The sequence below is a fragment of the Bos indicus genome, chromosome 23, assembly GCF_029378745.1.
Source record: "Bos indicus isolate NIAB-ARS_2022 breed Sahiwal x Tharparkar chromosome 23, NIAB-ARS_B.indTharparkar_mat_pri_1.0, whole genome shotgun sequence".
Taxonomy (NCBI): domain Eukaryota; kingdom Metazoa; phylum Chordata; class Mammalia; order Artiodactyla; family Bovidae; genus Bos; species Bos indicus.
In genome coordinates this window covers 33,332,921-33,352,127 of record NC_091782.1, presented here as the reverse complement: position 1 = coordinate 33,352,127, position 19,207 = coordinate 33,332,921, and the positions used below count along the sequence as shown (strand labels likewise).

The 19,207-nt window shown below is 47.7% G+C and overlaps 1 protein-coding gene and 3 non-coding genes across 4 annotated transcripts; all 4 read left to right on the top strand.

Annotated features, from left to right (window-relative positions):
* The first annotated feature begins 90 nt into the window (after nucleotides 1–90).
* Nucleotides 91–7,424, top strand: PRSS16 (serine protease 16). Its single transcript, XM_070778280.1, has 13 exons — nucleotides 91–172; nucleotides 784–991; nucleotides 1,068–1,228; nucleotides 2,072–2,171; nucleotides 2,313–2,442; nucleotides 3,986–4,109; nucleotides 4,342–4,419; nucleotides 4,504–4,551; nucleotides 5,004–5,306; nucleotides 6,159–6,300; nucleotides 6,618–6,797; nucleotides 6,877–7,022; nucleotides 7,140–7,424. Exons 2-13 carry the CDS (start codon nucleotides 922–924, stop codon nucleotides 7,206–7,208), a joined length of 1,551 nt encoding a protein of 516 aa, XP_070634381.1. The 5' UTR covers nucleotides 91–172; nucleotides 784–921; the 3' UTR covers nucleotides 7,209–7,424.
* A 1,961-nt stretch (nucleotides 7,425–9,385) lies between these two features.
* Nucleotides 9,386–9,459, top strand: TRNAI-AAU (transfer RNA isoleucine (anticodon AAU)). Its single transcript has one exon. It is a non-coding gene; the product is annotated as a tRNA-Ile (tRNA).
* Nucleotides 9,460–12,755: 3,296 nt separating this feature from the next.
* On the top strand, nucleotides 12,756–12,829 carry TRNAT-AGU (transfer RNA threonine (anticodon AGU)). The gene has a single exon. It is a non-coding gene; the product is annotated as a tRNA-Thr (tRNA).
* Nucleotides 12,830–15,143: 2,314 nt separating this feature from the next.
* Nucleotides 15,144–15,216, top strand: TRNAV-UAC (transfer RNA valine (anticodon UAC)). Its single transcript has one exon. It is a non-coding gene; the product is annotated as a tRNA-Val (tRNA).
* Nucleotides 15,217–19,207: the final 3,991 nt, after the last annotated feature.

Below are 19,207 nucleotides of genomic sequence, written 5' to 3'. Positions count from 1 at the left end.
TACCCAGGCGCATTGGATCAGAGTCTCTGGAGTAGGGCCAGAAATCTGCATGTGTAACAGGCTCCCTAGGTAACTGTGATGTTCTTTGGGGCTGGCGAGCTCAGGTTTGACAATTTTTAAAGAGATGACCACGGAAGACCCTTTCTGGACTCTGAATAGCGATCTGACTGAGGTGAGGGAGGAAGCCATGAAGATTTATGGAGAAATAGGAATAGATAGAGTTGAGAGGAGCAGGGGCAAGCATTCTGAGGTAGGAGTAATATTCTGCTGCTGCAGAAATATTCAAAGTGCTATAAGGGATCTAAGGAAAGTGGTGAGATTGTGGATCAGAGGGTGGGGATGAGATTGATAGGGAGCAGGAAAAAAGGGGAGACTGGAAAATAGACATGCCAAGACTGAAAGAGAGAGAGAGATGAAAGACAGAGAGAGACGAAAGAGAGAGACTGAAGTAGAGAGAAGATGGAAAGAGAATTGTGGAACAAAGAGACAAACAGACTGAATATTGGGGCAAATGAGGGGGACTGAAAGTATGCTGGAGGGCGGGGTGGGGGAAAGAGGGGCTCCTGAGGTAGAAAGAGATGGCCCCTGAAGGAGAGGGGAGAGTGAGGCACAGGCATGGAGACTGAGGGCCAGAGGGAAGGGAGATCAAGGGACAAGAGAGGAGAAAATCAAGAGCAGAGAGAGAATTGGATATCCAGGGGCCACAGCCACAGGGCTCTATATACAGACTCTGGCGTCCCTGCCTTGCTTGAATGGTTCCAACAGAAGCTTGACCTGTTCCAGGACAGGAGTCTGCAAACATACCTGAGCTCCTGATCAAAGACTATAAATTGAAAGGCCAGCCCTTCGGACAATAGAGGAAGTCTTGAGTGAGTGGTGGGAACATAGCCCCTAGAGCCCTCCCACAAAGGACTGGACAGCATGGACATCGGGCCTGTACCATGGCTGGGCCCTCTGCTCCTGGTTTCCCTCTGGGCGTCCTCAGCTCCAGGTAGGAGGATCCTGAGAGTCAGGCCGGGCCCCCTTGGGGAGTCCCGGCCTGACTCTTTCCCCTCCACGTCCCACAGCTTCCCTCCTTCGGCGCCTTGGTGAGCACATCCTGAGGTTTCAGGAGAGCTCAGCCTTGGGCTTGGGGCTGGGCCCAGATTCTGTGACCCTCCCAAAAGAGGGGTGGTTGGAGCAGCCACTGGACCCCTTCAATGCCTCTGACAGACGCTCCTTCCTGCAGGTAAGGCCAGGAGAGCGGAGATCCACTGCCCACCCTACTCCCTTCTCAGTCCCCCTACTCCACCTCTCAGTCTCTGCTTTCTATTCCTATCTCTACACCTCTGTCACCTCGTCCTCTCCCCATCAGTCTTACCTGATATCTGCTGTCAGTATCCCTATGGCCCTTTAGTCTAGCCCCTCTGTGTCTTAGATTTGCCCTCTATCCCCCAGTCTCCCCTTCCTTTCTTTAGCCTCCCACTTTTTTTGGTCCTTGGGTCCTATCCTTCAGTCTTTCCTTTTCCCTGTCATTCACTCTCACTCCCTCATTGCCCCTCACTACCACCCCCCTTCTCCCTGTCCTTCAGATTAATCACCAAATGCACCACCAAGTCTCAATATGGAGCAAAAATCTGGACCAGCTTTGGAACCAGACCTGGCTCACAATAGGCACTTGAAGATATGTATTGAATGAATGAACAGATTTACCACTTTTATACCTACTCTTTTACACTTGCTCTCCCCACAGTCTCCAAAGGTCATCTCACACAGGCCTTATTTCTAAATCCACCTGCATTCATTAATTATTCTACAATAATTATCTCAATATAGAGCAAGTGCCTACCACTTCCTAGCCACTATTCTTGACCCTGGGATTATCAAAGTGAAAGAGCTGAAAAAAATATCTGCCCTTGCAGATATTACATTCTAGATGAGGAGACAAACAGGAGAGAAATGAACATGTAAATAAACAAGTCAATGTCAGATAAAAAAGATCCATTAGGGAAAGAGACCAGAATGAACAGGGAATAAAGAGTAGGTCAGAACTCTCACGATTCCATTTCTTCCTCCCCATCCCACCTCTTAGCGGTACTGGGTAAATGACCAACATTGGACCAGCCAGGATGGACCTGTATTCCTGCATCTGGGGGGTGAAGGCAGCCTTGGACCTGGTTCAGTGATGAGAGGTAAGAAGCAAGCATGAGGAAAGACAGGGGGAAGCTGGTGGAGGCGAGGAAGGGGAGTTGTATACTGTGAAGTGCTGTAAAGCCTGAGGTTTGCAAGAGTTGACACCCACCTCACACATATCCCCTTTGGACTCTTCACAGGGCACCCTGCAAATCTGGCCCCAATCTGGGGGGCCCTGGTGATAAGTCTGGAACATAGATTTTATGGCCTGAGTATACCTGCTGAGGGGCTGGACACGGCCCAGCTCCGCTTCTTGTCCAGCCGCCATGCGTGAGTGGGGGTAGGGGATGTTTGGGGTCATGGGACTGAGGATGACTATATTTTGGCTTCTCTACATCTTTGTCTCTTCTTCCATTGCCCAAAGTTGACCTCTGAGTCCCTGGTCCCATGTTTTCTTCTCCGTCTTTCAGTGTTTTATTCTTTCTTTTTCTGTCTCTCCATCTCTCTCCCTCCCTATCCTTTATTTCTCCACCTCTTCCACTGTATTCTTATCTTTTGTTATCACACTATGACCTGCTGGTCCAGAATACCAGAATCCCTTATGTGGATGACACAGCTTCCTTTCTGTCCTTGATCCCATCAGTCTATTCTCCAGATGAAGAGCCAGAGTGATCATTAGACCACAATCCAGATCACCTCTCTCCTGGCTCAAATCCCTCACATGTCTCTCATCGCACTCAGAGCAAAGACAAAACCTTTGCAACATCTCCTCCACCAGCCTCTGGATCTGCTTTGGAAGCTCCTATGCTGGCTTTGGAGGCTCCCCAGTTAACTCTCTGGCCTCTCTCTCCCTCTTACTGGGCTCCAGGTACACTGAAGTCCTTGCTGTTCTCCAGACTTGCAGGCACATCGCTTCCTTGAGCCTTTGAACTCTGCCTTCTTCAAAGAGTGGGCTTCCCCCAGATATTTGTCTAGCTCCCTCTCTCACTTCCTTCAGTGCACCCTACACCTATACCAAATCCCTTCTCTTTCTTTCCTCCCTCACCTACTTTATTGTCCCCCCCAGGACTTATCTCTCCCTTTTCTGCTTTCTATCTCTGTATCTGTCTGTAATCAGTCTGACTTTCTCTGCCTCACTCTTGTCTCCATCTTTTTGTGTCCCCATCTGTATCACACTGCCTGTATATTCCTCTCTGTCTCTTAATCTTTTCACAAGCTAAACTAGTTTCCAACTGCAGTAGGATGACACTAACTACAAACTGTTTCAGAAAGGTTAGGGAGAGGAGAAAGCATTTGGGATTTAAAAAAAAAAAAAAAGATGCTAGGGTATTCCCTGGTGATTAGGTGATTAGGGCTTCACGATTCCACTGAAGGGGTCATGGGTTCGATCACTGCTAATTGGGGAACTAAAATCCCAGAAGCCTTGTGGTACTGCCAAAGGGAAAGAAAAAAAGGAAGGATGTTAGATATATTCCAATATCTGTCTCTTTTTCTAATCGTGTTTCCCTCTCCGCCAATACCTCCTAACCTATCCAGCCTAGGCCCCTTCCTCTTCCTGAGTAGCTCTCTTTGATAGTCTCCAATCCCTCCTATAATTTAGATTTTCACCTAAACTGTCTTGAAGATTTTTCTTCTCCCACCTAGTCTGGAAGTGAAGAGTAGAAGCTTTCCAAATGAGTCTCCCCTGATCTAGGCACTTGTGAGGAAATAAGTGTGTAGGTATGGGGAATCCTCAGAAATACCTCATGAGAAAAAAACCCTAGCTTCTGGCCAGGCTCTATCCATTCTTGTCTCTGGATCCCTGCCTGTAAGTCGGGGAATCTTCAGGGATTCCTACCCATGGGAACCGACTCAGCCTCTCCTCTGACCCTAGGCTGGCGGATGCGGCCTCTGCCCGCCTCACACTCTCCCGCCTCTTCAACGTCTCCTCGACCAGCCCCTGGATCTGCTTCGGAGGTTCCTATGCTGGCTCCCTGGCTGCCTGGGCCCGGCTAAAGGTCCTGGGACCCCTCTGGGTGGACTGGGGGCAAGGAACTTGGACTGCGAGGTCCATAACTCAGATAATAGGAAAACCTCCTTCCAGACCCTCCTCCCTCCATCCCCCATCCCAATCTGCCTTCGTAAGAGTTCAGTGTGTAGAAGATCACACAACGAGTGAGTGACACAGGGGCGGGCAGATATGGGATCCCAGTCCTTCAGCCCCCAGGCTGATAACTTGTTCTCCCTCAGTTTCCCCATCTCTTTTTTGCCTCCATCGCCTCTTCCGCTCCGGTGCGGGCCATACTGGATTTCTCCAAGTATAATGACGTAAGGATGGCGGGCGGTGGGCCCGGGGGGAGGAAGGCCTCGGTGGTGCGAATCACCTGATATTCTTCCGTGACCGGACTTTAGGTGGTGTCTAGAAGCCTAATGAACACTGCGATTGGCGGATCCCTGGAGGTATGAGTTGGGGCCCAGTCGGAGGGGGATAGGGAAAGAGAAAAGGCCTTGAGGATGGGGGCCAGAGAAAACGGCTGAAGCTTGCAAGGTGTTGGGGTCTCAGAGACTTGGGAGCCCCGAGAGGTGGGTGAATTTGGGAAGGCGAGAGCTGAAGATGGGTCTGGGTACCAAGAAGGGAGAACCCTACAGGGGCGGGGCTGATACGGGGGCGGGGTCTGAGGACGGACGACCCTATCAGGAGGCTGTATTTGTGTGGGCGGGGCCTGGGGTGGGACGGCCCGGAGGAGGAGCCGGAAGAGGGCGGGGCCTCGAGCAAAAGCGAGTTTCAACTGCCCCCTGTATGAATCTGAATGTGGAAAAGTGGGGAGCCCAGGGAGGATGAGGGTCACGGAAAGGGAAAGGCCGAACCCCGGGCCCAAGTCTTCACCAACGCTGCCTTTCGCTCTCCGCAGTGCCGGGCGGCGGCGTCCGCAGCCTTTGCGGAGGTGGAGCGGCGGCTGCGCGCGAGCAGAGGGGCTTGGGCAACGCTGAGCGTGGAGCTGGGAGCGTGCGGGTCTCTGGAGCGCGCTGAGGACCAGGCCGAGCTTCTGGGGGCGCTGCAGGCACTCGTGGGAGGTGCGGTGCAGTACGATGGGCAAGCTGGAGCGCCCCTGAGTGTGCGACAGCTCTGCAGACTCCTCCTCGGTGATCGGGGCAACTGCAAGGGCAACTGCAGCGGCTCTGCACCCTACCGCGGGCTTCGTCGGGCAGTGCAGGTGAGAACCCTAAGCACCGCCAAGAATGAGCAGAGCGAGGATTCCTGCTCCACCTCCGCTGTGTGAACTTGGGCAAGAGTAAACCCTTCTGCACCTTAGTTTCCTCGTGTGTAAAATGGGCATTACATCTCAAAAGGACCTCGGAGGTGAAATGAGGTAGGAGCAGTATGCCCTAGGGAACAGGGAGCCCGGAGCACAGTAGGCAGATGTTAGCGACTGTGCTTAATATTTTGCCTACATTGTTCTGTCCTCTTTCTGGGGCCTGCAAGAGAATCTGGCACACAGCAAACTCTCAAATAGTATTTGTAGAATGAAGGAAAAACAATAGTCCAGGGGACACAGTTGTCCTCGGGACACAGTTCTCCTAGAGAGGGGGGCTCCTAGCCTCAGACTCCCTCGCACTCCAGCCTCTACAATCCAGCTATCACTTTTCCATCGATGTCTGCACCAAATGCTGTGCGGTGTGTTTCACATATATTATCTCATTGAATTCTTAAAATAGTTCTAGCAAGTAAACACTACTATTGTCCCCACACACAACTGAGGAAACTGAGATCTAAGATATTCTCACTTGCCCAAGATCAACTTTACAGATGAGAAGTTCCTAGTCATCTAGCACCTTAATTTCTCACCCATAGGGACCTAGGTCCCCAGCACCTCTGACCAGTGACCCCAGGAAAACGCAGAAACTCACTCTTCTGACTTCTGACTTTGACCCATAGGGACCAATGGCTCCACGCCCTGCTCTGGCTTGATGGCCCGGGGGTGGGGGGGTGGGAGGGGTGGGGGGTGCCCAGGGCTGCAGGGGCAAGGAACGTATGTCTGCATATATGTATGTGTATTGTCCTTTAGGTTGTCACACACAGCCTGGGTCAGAGGTGTTTAAGCATTCCTCGAGCAGAGACAGTGGCACAGCTGAGGGTCACAGAACTCCAAGTGTCCAGCGTGGGTGACCGGCAGTGGTTGTACCAAACTTGTACCGAGTTTGGCTACTGTGAGTGACTGGCCAAACTCTCACCTCCCAAACATACGGTCTCTGCTGTGCCCAGACAAGCCATCTCAAGGTGGTCCAGGCTCATTATGCTCCTTCTGAGACACCCCCAACCTCACTCCAGACATTTTTCTATCAAGCTCTGATCATTCTAGGCCATCAGTGTCTTGGGCTGAGTGCATCTCTGAGACGACCGTGAACTCACTGAAGGGAGGGTCTGGAACTGTCTCAGTCATCACTGGGGAGAGCTCTGAACATGATTATTAAAGAGGTAGGGGGCTGGCTATATACTCCACATTGATGAATCCCTCTCTCCACAGACGTCACCTGTGAGGTCCCCGGGTGCCCTTTCTCCCAGCTCCCAGCTCTGCCCTCCGAGCTTGAGCTATGTGAACAGGTGTTTGGGCTTTCAACCTCATCTGTAGCTCAGGCTGTGGCCCAGACCAACTCCTATTATGGTGGCCAGACCCCAGGAGCCACCCAAGTGCTGTTTATTAATGGTGAGTGTGCCATCAGAACTTGACTCCTTAGTGTCTGCCTGGCTGTGGCTCAACACACCATCCTTTCCTTTCTTTCCAGGGGATACAGACCCCTGGCATGTGCTAAGTGTAACACAGCCTTTGGGATCTTCCGAGCCAGCCCTTCTCATCCCTAGTGCTTCTCATTGCTTGGACATGGCACCTGAGAGACCCTCAGATTCCCCGAGCCTCCGCCTTGCGCGACAGGTAAGAGAGAAAAAGCTCTCAGTGATTTGCATTATCATTTGCATGCTAATTTGCATGTTCCTGCTCTCTACTAGCGCTGGAGTCTGAACTTTCCAAATTCCCCCCACCTCTCTACAGAAAGTCTCCCAGCAGCTGCAGACCTGGCTTGGGCTGGCAAAGAAGAGCCAAGTTAGGGGTGCTGTCTGAATCCTACACCCTCACCAACTCCAGAAGGGCCACCTCACTCCTGGATGTATCCGTTTATTCCACAAGAAAAAGCAGCTTGTTCTGACAGAGGAAATTCCCAGGAATTCACAATTGGCAACTGTCCTGCGTAAAACCATCCTATGTCTGCAAAATCCTCACTCCTGACTAAAAGTGCTTTGTTACAAAGAGTTATATAAATTAAGTGATTATTCTCAATGTTCTGTCATTTTTGTTCAGTCACAAAGTCGTGTCCTACTCTTTGGGACCCTGTGGACTGTAGCCTGCCAGGCTCCTCTGTTCATGGAATTCTCCAGACAAGAATACTGGAGTGGGTAGCCCTTCCCTTCTCCACAACTCAATGTGAATATCATTATTTTAAATGTCAAATGTCAAATAAACACGGCTCTTTACGCTCATCTCCTCCCCCTGAAAATCAGCTTCAGGCTCAAATTCTGTTCAAGTACTGGCCTGAATGCCTTGCTGCCTGTCTGTCTCTGGACTTCAGACCCTGACCTGTCTCTGCTTCTCACTGTTGCTCTCACTGGACCCTCCTCCCTCAGTCTCCAAACTCTCTCTGTCTGTAATTGTCTCTCAATCTGCTCCTGTTTCTCTGAATATCTTCATTTCTGTCTCTCTCTGTGTCTTAGTCTGGTTCTCTTTCTTGCTCTTCGTCTCTGTCTCGGCCCTTGTTGCTCATTCAGTATCTTTCTACTTTCCTCCCCTCTTGCTTGCTCTGTCCTTACTTATCTCCATTGCTCTATTTCTGTCTCTCATTTTTGGTCTCTGCATCCCTTTAGTCACTTTCTTTCTCACTCTCTCTCGGCCCCTATTCCTCTCTCTTCAGACTTTCCCTGTCCTTTGCTATCTTCTCAATCTTGCTTTCTCCGTGAGGCTCAGTTTCTGTCTCTTAGGCTCTTCCTCATTGCCTCTACTGCTCTTCTTGTCACTTCACCCTTGTCTTTCTCTGTCTGTCTTTTAGTTTTCCTTCTTTTTCACTCACCAATCTTTCCCCATAATCAAATGTCACGCTTGGGCAAGTCCAGCTTCCAATCCAAGGGGTTTAGGGTTCTGATCAAGCCTTCCTGCTGAGGACACCTAATCTCTGAGAGATTAGACCCAGTCTCACGGGGGCCTACTTGGCCTGCCTTGGCACGGCCAACAATACCATGTTCACAGGTTGGTTCAACCCTCACCAGGACCAGGAGTTAGCCAGTCAAGGGGCCTGAGTGCCTCTGGGAAGCTGGGAAGTGGAGGGAAAGTAAAGACGAGTGGGATGAGGGGAGGGATGGGCAGGAGTGTGGAAACAGAGGCATAAAGCCCATTCTGTGAGGGGTCGTTCCCTGCCTTTCTTGACTCCAAACCCTGAGGAGTAACACTGTTCTCTCTCCTGAGGATCAGTCCTAGCGCAGAACACAGGTGCTACTGCTGCTGCTAAGTCACTTCAGTTGTGTCCGACTCTGTGCGACCCCATAGACGGCAGCCCACCAGGCTCCCCCGTCCCTGGGATTCTCCAGGCAAGAGCCCTGGAGTGGGTTGCCATTTCCTTCTCCAATGCATGAAAGTGAAAAGTGAAAGTGAAGTCGCTCAGTCGTGTCCGACTCACAGGTGCTACCCTGTAACAAACGCTGCTCTTGAACCACAGCCCCTCATGTTGAGGTCTAGCCTCAGTGATTCCCATCATCATTTAACAGTGTGCACCATGGTCTGACAGTCATGGGTGCTCGATTCCTGCCGAGAGATGAAAGAATGAGGTCTACCCTCCAATCTTCACTTCCTCTTGATTTTCCTCCTACTTTGCTGGATACTTATTTGCAAGCTTCTCCATTTATTACTTAATGGCTTTGGGGTTTGTCCTGGGCTACCTCGTCTCCTCAAGTATTCTCAGAGCCTCCCTATCAATGTGGCTGTGGTGCCAGGCCTACCTCTAAGGCAGGTTTGCCACAGTTTTGATTACCTCAGTCCTCAGGAAATAGAGTTCATTCACGCCAAATACTAAGAATTCCTCTTTGTTTCCCCCTAATTCCACGATGGGGGAGAGGAAGAATGCGATTTCTTCTTTCTTTGAGTATTAGTTTGTGGTCGTTTGGGTTCACTGTATTCCTTTTCCAGCTCCCGGAAAAGCCGTATTGATACCTTTTCTTTTAATAGCATAAACACGATCTCACACTCCCATGTCTGGCCGGTTAGCTCAGTTGGTTAGAGCGTGGTGCTAATAACGCCAAGGTCGCGGGTTCGATCCCCGTACGGGCCAGGCTGTGTGAAGACTACCGTTTTTCACACTTACACACAGAAGGTGACGGTTCACCCATTTTAGGTTCACCGCTTACATCCCAGTTCATGTCTGGGACACGGAACTCTCAGGGAGAACTGTCACTGGAATCGTACATCTTTCCTCATGTTTGACTCGCATCTGCAGGACGAAAGGATAGCAGTCAGCGACCCAGCAAGCCATAGAGCATCGCTTTGGCGCATTTTGATCCACAGGGTAACTGATTCCAGCAAAGAAACTGACCTTACTGGATTATTTTCCTCCTAAAATAGACTATGAAACCATCTACACTTTCTACATTTCCACACTTGAGTCTTAACTAGATCAGCAAAAGATGAAACAAGGTTTTTCAAATGCTATGTGAAAAAACTCTATTGATACAAACACAGCAGGAAGGAAGCAGTTTTGTCAGCTGTCTCTTTATGAGCTGGAGCCATCAATGGCCAAACCTGAAACACTTTGAACAACAAATAATATAGTTTGAGATAATGATGCAAACTAAGTATAAAATATGTATTCATGAGTCCGTACTGTTATAAATCAGTGATTAAATAAGTAAATCAATGAATACAGGAGAAGGGATGTATTTTTCTTACTGATGCATTCCAACTAAGGTTGGAACTATTCTCCACCAACCCACCAGGAGATGGAGATTTAACCTCTCCCTTCTGGAATATGGGCCATCCTGACCGACTAGCTTCTAAATATCCAGGAAGAAGTAGGAAAACATAGGAAGAAACTTCACCAGGGAGAAAAACAGCAAACACTCCCTTAAAAGTGATCAAGGTTGGCATCACTAATGGTAAGCTATCCTCCTATCAAGTCACATCTGATAGGAAGTGATGGGACAAGTACTTCATCTCTGTGGTCTCGTCCAGAAACCTGTAGCCCAGGCCTTCGTGTGAAAACTATCAGACAAACCTAGACTGGAAGATAGTCATAAAAATACCGGATAAAAATAATTCATCCGCACCAAGAAATAATCACAGACCAGAGGAGGCTGAATGCAATGTGGGATCCCGTGGGTGGGGGGGGGAAGACATTAGTGTAAGAACAGATGTGACACACACAAATACATGAGTTTAGTTATTATTAAAGTAGCAGTGTTGGTTTCTTGGCTTTAATAAAGGTACCGTGGTAACCCAAGAAGCTAATTAAAGGAAACTCTGAAATGGGTACAAAGAAACTCTATTGTTTTTGCAACTTTTCTAAATATACTCCAAAATAAAAATTTGTGTTTCAAAATTCGCATAGGAAATGTGTCTGTTTCCCACCACTTAAATCAGAGTTGAGACAAATGCCTGGTGGGCAGTAGGTCCATGACAGGCAGTTCTTAAAAGCTGAAGGAATGTGATTGATGTCTTCTTTGGTGAAGGACATGCAGAAATATTTACATGGTGACCTGTGCAAGATGGTACATGCTGCAGATTATTCTCCCAGAGTCCCATTCCCACACTGAAATGCAAACCAGACCAATGACATTCGTCTTCAGCCTGTAAAAGACATCTGAAATGGAGCTATACGGTGTATATTGAACTTGAAGTTCGGTGAGTTTCTCTCACAAAGTTTCAAATAACACCTGAAATGTTTTCTTTCCTAGCTTGGCCAGAAAATATTTCCATTTGTGTCAATAAACATCTTAACCACTGCTCTTTGTGACATCTTGCCCATTATAAAGGGCAAGACCGTCTTGCCCTGTGTTCCCATGACACAATCCAAGATTTTCAGACAGAACAATGGCCAGTTCACTGTTCTTCCGTGGGGTCGTCACAGAGATCATACTTTGCCCAGGCAATATTACTCACCCCTTCTTTTTTGAACTGGGAGACCAAAGGTTACTTTAATGTTAGGTGGGTTTGTTTTCTTGTGTGTGTGTGTGTGTGTGTGTGTGTGTGTTATTCTTATTTGTGTGCTTTGATTTTTAAGCCTTTGATGTGCTTAACAGCAGGTGGTTCCTAACTTAACTTAGTTTTCCCATTAATTCACAAAATACTTGATAAAGTGCAATCACATTGGGCAGAAAAATTGTAATCCTATAGCAGTATGTGATTGCAATGAAGGAGTTCTTCAAATAGAAATAAATGGAAAATGTGACCTACCTTTACAGAAGTACTCGAGAAGCTACAGTTGTTGGGAAAAAAAAAAAAAAAAAACAAACCACAAAACAAAAGTCTGTTATTGCAAAAGATACTGGCAGCTTCCTGACACTATTCACTAGCACCTGTGGAAGCAGTATTGTTTATGCGGCCTAGATATAGAACACTTGTAGCAGTCTTATAGATTGAGGCTAGAAATAATCTACACTACCTGCCAGCACTCTTCAAAGAATTTGAGTAAATAAAAATAATAAATAGAGGTTTTACATTTTCTCAAAGTCACGAGTATAATGACAGATTTGGAACAAAGAATCAGTGGAGTCTGACATCAGAGTTTGAGCTCTAAAGCATCATCGCATACTGCCTCATGCTCAGAGGAGAGGACTATTCTCTGATAATTATGCAGTAAGTGTCCATTTTAGGAACTCAGACAAGTCAAGAACTTGATGACATTTTTAATGTAAGACATGTCTACCAAAGTTTTAATTGTCTGTATTTCTGTGTCAAACATCATTCTTGCATGTTGACATTTGCTGAATTCTTACCTTCCTTTTCCCTTTTGCATGCCTTTACCGTCCACGTTGCTCTAAAATAAATATGAACAGGCACACTCCTCTCTTGTAAGATACTGCTCTTTGACAGTGAGCGTAGCAGAAGATGTGGTGAAGTCCTTTCAAGCGCTCCATTTCATGCTATGTTTCAAGCCTGATAAGCACCATCGTTTTCCTTTTACAGATTCGAAAGGGAGAAGTATTAGTATCTCCCATGCTGCTGTTAAGTCATTTCAGTCGTGTCCGACTCTGTGCGACCCCACAGACGGCAGCCTACCAGGCTCCGCCGTCACTGGGACTCTCCAGGCAAGAACACTGGCCTGGAGTGGGTTGCCATTTCCTTCTCCAATGCATGAAAGTGAAAAGTATCTCCCATAGGAAGGTGCAAAAGTCAAACGACTTGGCTATCGATTTCAAGGGTTCAGAGGTTCAGAAGGTTTTTCTTGTCTTGGCTCAGCATGTAAACTTCTGTGCATATTTCAGACAAGAGAGGGTAAAAGACTTGATAGAAATTTTGAGAAAGAGTCCTGAGATTGTAGTGTTGATCTTAAGTTCTTGAGAAATGCATTGGTGAGCCAGGAAAGCGAAAACTCCTTCAAATAATGTTAGGAACCAAGGGTCAACTGCAGCTGGCTCCGTGGCTTAGTTGGTGAAAGCGCCTGTCTAGTAAACAGGAGATCCTGGGTTCAAATCCCAGCGGGGCCTCAGGCAAGACTGTTTTAAATAGAGCAAAACAAGTTTAAAAAATGAAATCTGTTTACCTCCCATCAAGCCCGGGAGTACTAGGAATGCTCTCCCGATAGCCATAAAAAGGTGGTTCTCAGACGGTCTTGAGATGAGAATTAGAACTGCCTCTCGGTGTTTCCTTCGCGTTTTAGATCAGGTCTCAGAAGTTGCCAGTTTGGTTTTGTGGGATCTCTTCAATTATGTTTGCCTCCTAGAACTTTTACCACAATGGAGTCATTTGTTTTTCTTCATGGAATCATTGAATTGTCATGTCCCTCTTCAGAGCCACCCCCTCCCCCGCGAACTCCCACCACCCCGATTTGGCACCAACTTTAGTAGTGCCTTACAGTCGCGCTTCTCAAAATTTTATGGGCATGTGAATGACCTGGTGTGATCCATTATAATGAGGGTTTTAAATAACTGCATCTGCAACAGGGGCCTGAAAGTCAGCATTTCTACAATCTCAGACGCTACACTCCTGTTCCACGGACGATACTTCATGAAGCAAGGCCAGAGACTTACTGGTCTAGTTCAGTGGGTGTGTTTTCAAGTTCTGCACTTTCATATGTTGCAGCTGTCTTCCTGAATCACTAGGTAATCCAGCATTGTTTTTACTCATTTATCCTTAGTGAATGAAATGAAATCAAAAGAGATAAAAGAAGAGGAAAGACATTCTAATATAAATTACGGTAGTGTGAATCAAGTTGTGTTGTAACTGTTTCCTCTTTTCGATGTGAAATGGACTCTTGACGATACTGGAAATTTTGGAAGGAGAAGAACTGAGGTTATATCTAAAAGAGGATAAAGAATAGTCAATGACAAAATACACAAAATTATATTCTTTTTTTTTTTTTTTTTAAGGTGCGGGCAAACTGACTTTTTAAAGCATTCTTTGTTTATGAACTTCAACTGTTTAAAAAGTACATTTTGATCCGAAAAGCCTTTGTGCGTTCAGGAGTCACATACCCCAAAGGGCCCTTTGAGTTGCTTGCATAATTTTTCAGGACATCTGGTAGGGTCAGGATTGGGTACATGGTGGGGCTACTCCTTACTGGCTTAAAAATAAACTTCTAATCAAATTATGGGAAACTAAATCCCAAACTTGCTGATTGGGAAATATTGTCTCTCGACTCTGTTTCCTGCAACGTTGTGACCAATCCTAGTTTTAGTTTTGCTGAGAGCAGGAGCTCTCAGCGCTGCTATTTGTGAAAGATGCCGATGCAGAGCTGATGCAAAGAAATCAGGAATTTCTCACATGGGATTTAATGAAAGACTACAATTTCGCTGCTGAGCACCTTCCTGGTCCTCGAGGGAAGTACTGAGAAGAGGGAAAATACAATGAGGAAGGTCAGGTGACATGAAGAGAAAAACAAAGGAGAGGCAAGGTGGGCATCTGTTGAACAGATTCAGATCGCTCAAAGCACAGTCGTTCCAGGGCAGTGTGAGTGACGCTGGATAATAAGTTGACTGATGCCTCCCACCTCGACTTATTCTGGCGCAAAATCCAGTCCCATGAATTCCCAAACACTGCTCCTTTTGGCACTCCTTTCTCAGAGTCAAGAGGGCACAGGCCATCCCAACCCCGCTCGGCAGTCTCCTCCAAGGCGAGTTTGGCCCTCTCGGAAGTTCGGTGGTCTTCAGGACTCTGTGCGTTGTGTTCTGGCTCCGACGATGAGGAAGAGAGGTGGAAATCAAAGGCACAGGACAGTATCGGGTTGTTGCTCGTAATCAAATGCCCTTGGAACCTGAGGACACCCTGCCTGATGTTTGGGAAGGTGTTTGGACTCTGCTCCCTCCTAGCTCAGGCGGTAAAGAATCTGCCTGCAATGCGGGAGACCCGGCTTTGATCTCTGGGTCGGGAACATCCCCACTCCAGTGGGTTGTTTCCAGATGTCCAGCCTGGAGAATCCCATGGACAGAGGAGCCTGGCAGACTACAGTCCATGGGGTGGCAAGAGTCGGACACGACTTAGCGACTAAACCACCCCCACCACTGAGTTAGGTTTGGTGGGGAGCCTGGTAGGCTGCCGTCTATGGGGTCGCACAGAGTCGGACACGACTGAAGCGACTTAGCAGCAGCAGTAGCAGTATGAGCCATAGAATTTCGATATTATTCTTTTAGCAAAAGTTTTTGAAACGATGGAAAGCAAGGCACCGCGAGTGAACACATTCTGCAAGAGAAATATTCAAAATTACTAGATTGGGGGCGTGACGGGGGGCGGGGGGAGTGGGGAGCAACCAAGGAACCGAGTATGCCGTTTTATGGGACTTGTAATACCTCATACGGGCGTGACGTTTCCGTGGTGTAGCGGTTAGCACATTCGCCTTACACGCGAAAGGTCCCCGGTTCGAAACCGGGCGGAAACAGCCCAAGCCGCCGGCTTTTGCTGTCTTATAGACAAGTGCAAAGATTTCCTTGGGATTTTGCTGCCCTCTCCAAGGTTCCCGATTCCAACGTATCCTCAGAGCACCCGTGCTCTCACCTACGGCCTTTTAAAATACTTACTGTAGTTTAACATTTCTTGACGTTCCTCTGACTCCAGCAGCTTTACAATGTGTCAACTATAATGTTCTCTCCTAGAGCAATTTTGAGGAAAAAGGGGTCGGATTTTGTGAGGTACGGGGGTAGCTTAGTGCTTATTATGTCCTGGACGCTTAGTGCGCCTTCTGTCCTGTCTAACATATAGTCGCTCATCTCAAATGCATGGAAGTATTTCGCTACATTTTCTTCACCAAACTTTATTGTTTTCGCTTTCACTGTTAGCCTGTGGGCAAATGATTTGAAATGCAAGCAGCTGGCCCGAAGCAACTGAGGTAGGCCTACAGCAGTACAAGTGAATCAACGAAAGAATGCAATCAGTCAAACAAGAAGCTAAAACCAACAGACGGAAAAAAGGGGAGGTTTCCAGATGTCTCCCATCTCTGGCAATTTTTTTCCCCCCCGTACCAGAAATATTTTCAAAAACCTTCGACATAAAATCTGTGTGCGCAGAAGGTGGAAAGGAATGGCGGAGGGGATGGAAGCAATGAATCAGAAGTTTCCTGTCCCCAGAAACTACACGGAGATCTTGTGTCGGGTGGAGACCGTTGCTTAATCTCACTGTCCTTTCCTTTTTCTCCTAATTCCCCGGGTCCACGTGCAGATCCCCACCAGTACCCTCAGAGAATTATTCCGTAGTCCGCCTGGATCCGAATCTCTGCTCAAATGTTTCCACCACGCGGTCGACGCCGACTCGCCCCTTTGCCGGGAGCTTGGGTCATCTGCACGCGGAAGGCAGCACGCGGTCATCTGCAGCCGCACCCAATTACCCACCCACCTAGGTTTGCCTGGGCGGACTGGTCACATTCTGCCACGGGTTGTCCTTCAGTCGCACAGACCCGTCGCTTCCCCGGGTTCAAAAGACAGTTCCATTTAGGCACAGAACAGTCCCAGGTTGAGATCGGAATGGAGTGGAGGTGCGTTTGTCTGCGTGTGTGTTTCGAGACAAGGCTGTGGGACAGACACACACGGAACGGGGCCTGGGGACCCTCGCAGGCAGGGTATCTAGGCCAGCAGCGGCTCTTCTCGGACGGTTCGGGGACTCGGCATCCAGATCAACACGAAGCTCGCGACGGGCAGGCGGAGAAGGTCCGCGTCGCCCCCGGGAAACCAGAACTATTCCCGGAGTCAGGACCATGAACAGCGCACTTTGGATTTGCCGGGCCGAGTGAGGGATTTCTCACAAGTGAGAAAGGACAGGGGGAAATGTTTTAATGGTACATTGAGTCGGTGGCGCGTGTATTTTAGGGACAGACTTTTTTTTTTTTTTTTTAATTTAAAAAACACATAAAATACCGCACATGGTATTTCCGTTGTTGCTGCTGTTCAGTCGCTAAGTCGTGTCCCACTCTACGGGACCCCACGGATTGCAGCACGCCAGGTTTCCCTGCCCTTCACTATCTCCCAGAGTTTGCTCAAATTCATGTCCGCTGTGTCGATGATGCCATCCAATCAGATCATCCTCTGTCCCCTTTCTCCTCCTGCCCTCAATTTTTCCCAACGTCAGGGTCTTTTCCAGTGAGTCAGCTCTTCACATCAGGTGGCCAAAACATTCGAGCTTCGGCTTCAGCATCGGTCCTTCCAATGAATATTCAAGGTTGATTTCCTTTATGATTGACTGGTTTGATCTCCTTGCAGTCCAAGGGACCCTCAAGAGGCTTCTCCAGCACAGTTCCACGCTCAGCCCTCTTTATGGTCCAACTCTCTCATCCCTAAAAGACTGCTGGAAATACCATAGCTTTGACCAGAGAGAGGGATCTTCATTGGCAAAATGCTGTCTCTGCCTTTTAATCCGCTTTCTAGGTATCTCATAGCTTTTCTTCCAAGGAGCAAGTGTCTTTTAATTTTGTGGCTGCAGTCATCATCCACAGTGATTTTGGAGCCCATGAAAATAAAATCTGTATTTCTACTAGATGGTTTTGAAAGAAATGGTCACATGTTGAGGTATGGGAAAGTCATGCTGGCTTACATATGTTCGTGCCTAATGAAAGGCAAAAAAAAAAAAAAAAAAAAGTCTGTTTTAAAGGTAAAGCTTAAATGCCTTTCTCCCTGAGAGGTGAGCACTAGTAGTATTTCCCAGGTGCCTGGGCCAGACTAATCTGATGTGAACTGGCTGATCTGCCTTTTTTTTTTTTTTTTTTTTTGAAACCTTTAAGGAATGTGCCATTTCACTTTTGATGTTTTTTTGTTCTGACAAGGAATCAGTTCAGTTCACTTGCTCAGTCGAGTCCAACTTTTTGCCACCCCATGAACCACAGCACACCAGGCTTCCCTGTCCATCACCAACTCCTGGAGCTTGCCCAAAATCATGTCCATCGAGTCGGTGATGCCATCCAACCACCTCATCCTCTGTCATCCCCTTCGCCTCCTGCCTTCAATCTTACCCAGCATCAGGTTCTTTCCCAATGAGTCAGTTCTTCACATCAGGTGGCCAAAATATTGGAGCTTCAGCTTCAGCATCAGTCCTTCCAATGAATGTTCAGGACTGATTTCCTTTAGGATAGACTGGTTGGAACTTCCTGCAGTCCAAGGGACTCTCAAGAAGCTTCTCCAACATCACAGTTCTAAAGCATCAGTTGTTTGGTGCCCAGCTTTCTTTATAGTCCACCTCTCACATCCATACATGACTACTGGAAAAACCATAGCTTTGACTAGACGGGCCTTTGTCAGCAAAGTAATGTCTCTGCTTTTAAATATGCTGTCTACGCTGGTCATAGCTTTTCTTCCAAGGAGCAGGCATCTTTTAATTCCATGGCTGCAGTCAGCAACCCATCTGCAGTGATTTTGGAGACCCCCAAAACAGTGAGAGTGAGCCCCCTCTCACTGTTTCCATTGTTTGCCATCTATTTGCCATGAAGTGATGGGACCGGATGCCATGATCTTCGTTTTCTGAATGTTGAGGTTTAAGCCATCTTTTTCACTCTCCTCTTTCACTTTCATCAAGAGGCTCTTTAGTTCTTTGCTTTCTGCCATAAGGGTGGTGTCATCTGCATATTTGAGGTTATTGATGTTTCCCCCGGCAATCTTGATTCCAGCTTGTGCTTCATCCGGCCCAGCACTTCGCATGATGTACTCTGCGTAGACCTTAAATAAGCAGGGTGACAATATACAGCCTCGACGTACTCTTTTCCCGATTTGGAACCACTCTGCTGTTCCATGTCCGGTTCTAACTGTTGCTTCTTGACCTGCATACAGTTTCTCAGGAGGCAGGTCAAGTGGTCTGGTATTCCCATCTCTTGAAGAATTCCCCACAGTTTCTTGTGATCCACACAGTCCAAGGCTTTGGCGTAGTCAATAAAGCAGAAGTAGATGTTTTTCTAGAATTCTCCTGCTTTTTCAATGATCCACCAGATGTTGACAATTTGATCTCTGGTTCCTCTGCCTTTTCTAAATCCAGCTTCAACATCTGGAAGTTCACAGCTCACGTCCTGTTGAAGCCTGGCTTGGAGAATTTTGAGCATTACATTGCTAGCGTGTGAGATGAGTGCAATTGTGTGGTAGTTTGAATATTCTTTGGCACTGCCTTTCTTTGGGACTGGAATGAAAACTGACCTTTTCCAGTCCTGGGGCCTCTGCTGAGATTTCCACATTTGCTGTCCGATTGGGTGCAGCACTTTCACAGCATCACCTTTTAGGATTTGAAATAGCTCAACTGGAATTCCATTACCTCCACTAGCTTTGTTCATAGTGGTGCTTCCTAAGCCCCACTTGACTTCCCATTCCAGGATGTCTGGTTCTAGGTGAATGATCACACCATCGTGGTTATCTGGCTCATGAAGATATTTTTTTGTATAGTTCTTCTGTGTATTCTTGCCACCT